At 35.1% G+C, this 7,500-nt stretch overlaps 1 protein-coding gene across 1 annotated transcript in view; it reads right to left on the bottom strand.

Annotated features, from left to right (window-relative positions):
- Positions 1 to 7,500, bottom strand: part of LOC125033945 (tyrosine-protein phosphatase non-receptor type 14-like) — a 48,851-nt gene that overhangs the window by 27,959 nt on the left and 13,392 nt on the right. Inside the window, exons 3-14 of the mRNA XM_047625536.1 lie at positions 7,268 to 7,447; positions 6,912 to 7,087; positions 5,444 to 5,541; positions 5,149 to 5,219; positions 4,398 to 4,553; positions 3,991 to 4,079; positions 2,919 to 3,054; positions 2,377 to 2,520; positions 1,970 to 2,083; positions 1,127 to 1,258; positions 642 to 859; positions 254 to 414 (exon numbers count right to left, since the gene is read on the bottom strand). Of these exons, the coding sequence (XP_047481492.1) occupies positions 254 to 414; positions 642 to 859; positions 1,127 to 1,258; positions 1,970 to 2,083; positions 2,377 to 2,520; positions 2,919 to 3,054; positions 3,991 to 4,079; positions 4,398 to 4,553; positions 5,149 to 5,219; positions 5,444 to 5,541; positions 6,912 to 7,087; positions 7,268 to 7,441 (1,669 nt within the window). The 5' untranslated portion in view covers positions 7,442 to 7,447. The remainder of the gene's footprint in view (positions 1 to 253; positions 415 to 641; positions 860 to 1,126; positions 1,259 to 1,969; positions 2,084 to 2,376; positions 2,521 to 2,918; positions 3,055 to 3,990; positions 4,080 to 4,397; positions 4,554 to 5,148; positions 5,220 to 5,443; positions 5,542 to 6,911; positions 7,088 to 7,267; positions 7,448 to 7,500) is intronic.

Raw genomic sequence — 7,500 nt, 5'->3', positions numbered from 1 at the left:
CATCATCTACATAATTAATTATATAAGCAGTAAAACCTTCAACAATAACTACTATAACTAAAACTGTTTTACCACTTTTCATCATCATCACCTTCCATTTCCCCTTTTCCTCTTTCTTGACTATCTCTTTAACCCCTTATCATCATCATCCATTAACCTTCTTCTTCTTCTACACTATCAATACCAGAAGAAAGCCAACTTTCACAGCACAGCACAGTACCGACAAACCGATAAAAAATCTCCCAGCACTCACATTCCTGAGTCGGGCCTTCCAACACATGTCTGTTTGAGATCTCGGGCTGGGATGAGTAGAGCATTGTGGCACGGATGTTGGCTGGATTGACTCCAGGACCATATTTTTGTACTAGAGCTTGTTCGTAGTCAGGAGCAGGTCGATACTGCGGGAGGAGTGTTCTGGAGAGAGAGTGGGGAGAGAAATGAGTCTTTGAGTAGCTGTTAGAATATGACTGATATCCAGTAGAGTATATTGCATTTTATTTAAAAAAGAACAATCTTATCTCTGTACGTTTTTTATTTCTGTTATAAAGAGAAAAGTATTTTCATCCATCATTAGTTACAAATGACATGACATGCAACTCTTAAAGAGAACTAACTCTATGTTATTATACTATTCACAGTACCTTCTGAAACTGCCTCTCGTGGAAGGAAGACTGAGATTGGAAGAATACAGAGCCACTTGCTGACCAGTTGCATCATGATGCTGCTGTTGGTTTGGCTGTGTTTGCTGCTGCTGAGGAGGCTGTGGCTGTGGCTGTTGAGGGGGTGGCTGTTGCTGCGATTGCTGCTGCTGCTGCATGGCTGACGTCTGTGAAACCTGGCCATGGGAAGCCAATACAACCTTCGGGAGAGACAGGTTCAGCTAATTAGTCACTGATACCATAGGTAATGCAATAAAGTAAAGAAAAAAAGGAACACAATTGACCGATTATCAATTAGGGATTACAAGACAGAAATAAAAGCAAACAAATAATCCAATAAACAAATTACGTATACCTGTACAATAATGATAATAATCAATAATAATAATAAGTTATAATAATAACAGTAATACTAATAATAATGATAATAATAACCATAAGAAGAATATCTAAATCATCAAACTCACCGGGTTTTGCGGGTGATGTAGAGAGTTGAGGGAATACGCCGACTGTGACAGCATCCCGTAAGAGGGGTCACTGATCATCTGAGAGCTGGAGGATTCAAGGGCACTGCTAAGATGACCCCCAGCATCACCAGACTGGCGGACAAATATCAGAAAGCCATTTAAAAAGCGAAAAGAAAATAATACGGACATGTATTTCCACGCACCATATACTGCATATAAAGACGTAGAGACATATAATCTACTCGTTCTCTATCCATGTAAATTTGTAAGTAAATAATAAAGACATAGATAAAATAATTTTCATAAATATAAATCTATATGCTATTTTCTTTATAGAATATAAATAAATATAGATGCATAAAGTAAGCATCTAGTTTATAAGATAATTTTCAGAGGCAATCATTAACAATATTAATAAAAACAGTAATAGTAATAGCAAAAATGGTAACAATATTCATTACACATAAATAATAATCATTAATATCAATAATAATAATAATAATAATAATAGAAATATTAATAAGTATAATAATAATAATAATAATAATAATAATAATAATAACAATAATAAAAATAACAACAACAACAACAACAACAACAACAACAATAATAATAATAATAACAACAATAACATTCTTCTCATTAGTTACAACAGCTATCATAATAACAATACTAAACATTAAAAACCTAGTAACAACAATAACATTCCTCTCATTAGTTACAACAGCTATCATAATAACAATACTAAACATGAAAAACCTAGTAACTACTATAACAACAGCGATAAAAAAAAAAAAAAAAAAAAAAAAAAAAAAAAAAAACATAAAACTAATAAGAACTCACTTGCTGTATATAGGAGAGCTCGAACTGTGGCAGCGTGTTCGAATAGGTGGTCATGGGTCCTTGGTCCCCCGAGCTCTGCATTGTCAGCTCCCCCATGCCACCTCTACTATCCACCTGGCGCAGAAATGATCAACAAAAGGCTGAATATTTAAAAGAGGCATGATGAGATTTAAGGAGGTCTATACGAATATTTGTTTATAGATTTGATTAATATATCAACATTTCAAATTATAAAATTAATTACAAATGAAAGACCACTCCAAAAAATGAGACAAAGCCCAAAACACAAAAGTTGAAAACAAACACTTCATGAATTCATAAACGAGAAACAAAGTGGACCCTTCCTAAAATGAAAATGTGAAAATTAAAAAACAATTCAAAATGGAAAAGAAAAACAACTGCTCTACCATCTCATGCGAGGCATTAAGGTGCTGTGAGTGGTGTAGTTGCGCTGTCATCACAGAGCTCTGCAGGTCAGGGATAGCTAGGCTGCGTGTTTCTGCGGCTGAGCTGCCCTCGAGCATCTCCTGCTTTCGCTTGTAAAACGTGTGCTGGATTGAAAATGAATGAATTAGTTACTCATAGAACAGTAATACAGAATACATAATACATAATAAAAATTTAGAACCTAAAATAAAAGTAAAAAAACAATAAAAACTAAAATAATGAGTATAAATAAAATCTAAAAATAATAATCATAATCACAACCACTGAAGATAATAATCAGAATATCTACTATAAAATCTAAATCATCATCCTCTTCCCAATTTAACTTATGCAAGTTAAATTTTGGTATTTCAAATTAAGCTTACCAAAATATACTAAACATAATTAGCAGTCTATTACGTCAACTTCCAAAAACACTGCTCATCCATGTAGTGTTTTCAGTTCTTTCAACAAAGGAAATTCACATGACTAGTACTTTTTACAATTACTCTTAATCTCATACCTGCTTGACACACATCTTCCACACATATTTGGCTGCGTCTGGCTCATCAAATGTGAAGTGAACCGTCTCATCTGTGCGCTGGCATTCAATGCCAAATGTTCTTTTGTTGTTCACCAAATTGGTGATGTCATTCCATCTGCAAAATGCATTAAATAAATAAAAAAAGCACATATACAGACATACAAACAAACAAACATCAAACAAAACAAAAAAAAACATACAAAAAACACTTACTCTCATTCCCACTCTCTCAAGAATGTAGATACACACATATAAATACAAGATATAACCATACAGTCAACAGAACTGGATCAGAGTCAAGTGTAAGCACTACCCATAGAACATAACACTTGAAGAACTGCTGAGTGATAGCTTGAGTCTGCTTACAAATCACAACACTCTGGGAAAGAGATAAGGCTATTCAGCAAGAAGTAAAGAAGAAGAAAAAAGAAGAAAAGTAAATGAAAAGAAGAAGAAAAGACAAAGAAAATCAATGGAGAAGAAGAAAGAAGAAAGAAGGATAAAAAAAAAAGTGAAAGAAAAGGAAAGAAAAAGAATACGGAAGCAAAAATTAAAGAAAAAGAAGACAGCAGAAGAATGAGAATAAAAGTATAAGTAAAAAGTAAAAGAAAAAATGTTCAGTAAAGAGTTAAAGAAGAAGAAAAAGAAGGGGAAAAAGCAAGTAGTAGTAGAACATGAAAAGAAGAAAGAAGAAGGAAGAAGACTAAGAAAAGAGGAGAAATGGAAAAGGATAAAAAAAAATGAAGTAAAGAAGAATTAAAGAAAAATAAGAAAAGAAAGAAGAAAAAAAAGTAAAAAGAAGAAGAGGAAAAGAAAGAGGAAGAAGAAGAGGAAAAGGATGAGGAAGAAGAAGAAAACAGGAGAAGAAAAAGAAAGGCAAGATAAAGGAAAAGAAAAGAAAGGAGAAGAAAAGAAGAGGAAGAAAAAAAGGAAAGTCTAGAAGAAAAAAAAAATATAGAAAAGAGGACAAACAGAAGAAAAGAAAAAAAAAAGAAAACAAACACAACGAAGAAGAAGAAGAAGAAGATGACGACGATAACTCTCCACTTGCCTATAAAAGAACTGCGTGTGTCCTGAGGCTGGCCGTACCACAATGCCGATGAGAGAGGTCCCCAGGTACACCTCACTGCCACGTTCATCCTGCACGAGAAGGTGTTCCAAGCATGAGTATTACGTTGGTTTACATCTAATATTGCTATATGTATATATATGTAAATCAAGGTCTGAATGAATGCAAATACTAAACATGGCATGGAATTAACAACATGAAACACATTGACAATCACAATCAAGTGTCCAAATGATGATGAAACAAAGACACAAGAATATGGAGGAAAAAGAGAAGCAGCAGAAGATAAGGAAAAAGACGATGAAAATAAAAATCACACACCATAGAAAAAAATAAATAAATAAAATACAATACAAAACCAACGGAGCTCCAGTCCCTCTGCCACTCACCCGCGCCATAAAGGTTTCCTGACCGTAGCCATCGAGCCTCTGAGCCTCTAGGATGTAGTATGTCTCCGCTAGGGCCTGCGCAAGGCTCTGGAGGGATGAATACTGCCACACAACGGCCTCCAGGAGTGCCGCCACTTCACCTTCGCTAACCACCTGCTGCTTGGGGGAAGGGATCGGTAGGTTTGTATCGTAACTTAAAAATAACGAACAGATGAAGGACATGAAAATGAAAATAAACATGAAAAAACAATATCAGAAAAAAAAACTCTCAAGCAGGTAAATAACGAAAATAACAATTAAATAGAAAAATCACATAAAATACCAATCAACAGATAAAGAATAGAGATATAGTAATAAAAAACAATACTCATGTCTTATCATAGAAAAGGTACTCAAACTCAGAATCTTATTTTGAGTTCTGTCTTCTAATCATTTCCAAACAATGTTGCTCAAATTCAAAATTTAAAGGTTCATCAATCCCTGACAACAAAATTATCTGAATAATTGAAGAAAATTAGTATATAACAATAATTCAAAAACCAAAGAAGCAACATAACAGGATATATCCTATCTTTCAATGAGTAACAATGATTCTAAAGAGAATAACAGGTAGAGGAAAACCTAAGACACCATAATATCCATTAAGATAAAACATAACAAAATAAAATAATAATAAAATTTAAACAAAATAGCATCAACAAAGATGATATATAAATAAAGAAAGGCAAAGCAGAAATATGATAACACAAACCTTGGGGAACAGCATGAAATCCTTGAGGTATTCAGCTGTATGTCGGTCTGGCTGGTGGTCTCCAAACTCAGCTGCCCAGGGGAGATAATTGAATTATTATCAATAGTAGAGAAAGAGCTCAACAGAACACTGTGTGCATGTATCTGAGGTTCCTACTTTAAATTGCAGTGAATGATATTGCGTGAAAAAAATTAATAAAGAGAAATTATTTAATCGAAAAAAAAAGGAAACTGGCTCAAAAACACAAAAGGCAAGCACAAACTGCAGACAAACTGAAAAGCAACTCCATATTCACCTTGGAGACTGTAGGATGCCAGGAGGACAGCCTGCTCATGGTTGCACCGCAGTTTGCCCTCCAGCACGTCCTGCTTGACTTGTAAGAAGTAATGGGATCTGTGGAGAAGAGAATAGCATCTATTAGGGTCTTTCTTCTTTAAAACAAAAGGTGGGTATAATAAATTTCTAATTTCTCTGTTCTTGGTAATATATTTCCTTTCATATGTGAGAACACTAAGGTCAATGCCAGGTTCAAAACACCATGATTAAATTTAATTTCTTATACATGTGTGTGTGTGTGTGTGTGTGTGTGTGTGTGTGTGTGTGTGTGTGTGTGTGTGTGTGTGTGTGTGAGTGAGTGAGTGAGTGAGTGAGTGAGTGAGTGAGTGAGTGAGTGAGTGAGTGAGTGAGTGAGTGAGTGAGTGAGTGAGTGAGTGAGTGAGTGTGTGTGTGTGTGTGTGTGTGTGTGTGTGTGTGTGTGTGTGTGTGTGTGTGTGTGTGCGTGTGTGTGGGTGTGTGTGTGTGTGTGTGTGTGTGTTTAAATATATATATATATATATATATATATATATATATATATATATATACATACACTCACTTATTTATTTACATATCAACCATTTGACAAATATCTGCCACAACCAGCTAACAATACAAAGGGCAAATGTCCATATTTTAAGTACTACATATATAGTACTTTGACTTCTGATTAATTGTTTGCACTAGACTTTGCCACTGTTGCAACAGGTTCAGATGTCCTTATGTACTGATAGTTTGTGTTCCTAAAAGACTCTCTCACACACAGCATTTGATAATTACCATTAAAAATAGCAATATAGCAATGTTTTTTTTCTTTATGCAAAAGCATGGTAATCGCCCTTTGTAGTCACTATGGTTACTTTCTCTAGAGCCACAATAATTACTTTTCTATTAATTAAGGATAGCTATATACTTAAAACAGGATCATCTATCTTGCAACTACCCATATATATAGCTACATTAATTACTTCTACAGTCAAAAACATTAAATTTGCAAAATCACAATAATTACCCTGGCAGAGTCACAATACAGTAATAAGTAATACCTAAAACCACAATAGTTATATTAACCACTGTCACCGAGAAAATGTTGTGTTCACTGTAGTAGTGTTTTGTGAAATGTCTCTGCACAGACTGCTCCATAAGTGCTTGGCTACAAAGGATTTAATCAGTAAACTTTGTGCTGTTATTTTTATTATAGACAATGTAATTATTAATATAAGATACCAGAAAATATTTTTGTAAATCAAGGAAAGGGGTAAACAGGCGAGACAGGTAGTACTTGTAACTGGCTCACTGGTGACTTAGTGCTCATAGACCCATCTATGTGTAAGAACTAATAAATTAAACTTATAGTGGGCATGTACATACATGTCATTCCCACAGCATCGGGTTAACATATAACAGTATCAAATCATTTTCCACACGTCATCTCACAATTAACTTACCTCGTGACATCATCTTGCAGGAGTGAGACATCATGGATATAGTACAAAACAGCCAAGGCGAGGTTGGGAGACTGGGCATACTTGTCTAGCTGCTTCTTTAGGGGACGGTCAAGCTCAACCCATCGAACTTTAGGGTACGGCTTCTTGCTCATGTACCGCAGCCCAAAGAATTCATGCTAGTAGGGAATGGGAGAAATGAGAAGACAGAGAAGGGAGAGGGTGGGGGTAAGGTGGGGTGTGAAACAAACTATTCTGGGAATTTTAATTTCATTAAAAAATTACATTATTACCAACTATATTCACATAATTTATCATGCCAACAACTGAAAAACAAGAAACATAAACAGCTCCATTACCTGATGAAGAGACAACCTCTGGCAGACATTGCGCAGGCAGTCTTGGCCCGTGGAGTCGGCAGATAATGTACATTCAAGTGTGGTCTTGTCGAGCAGCTCGACACTGATGACCAGCACGTTGCGGGAGACCACATTGTACTGTCGGGTCTTCTTCAGACGCAACTTGAAAGGCATTTTAACCTGTACAACAAAAGGGAAAAGTCTGAGTGGCGAAGAGACAAATAACATTGCAT

The sequence above is a fragment of the Penaeus chinensis genome, chromosome 17 (assembly GCF_019202785.1).
Source record: "Penaeus chinensis breed Huanghai No. 1 chromosome 17, ASM1920278v2, whole genome shotgun sequence".
Lineage (NCBI taxonomy): Eukaryota > Metazoa > Arthropoda > Malacostraca > Decapoda > Penaeidae > Penaeus > Penaeus chinensis.
This window is presented reverse-complemented; position numbering and strand designations above follow the sequence as displayed.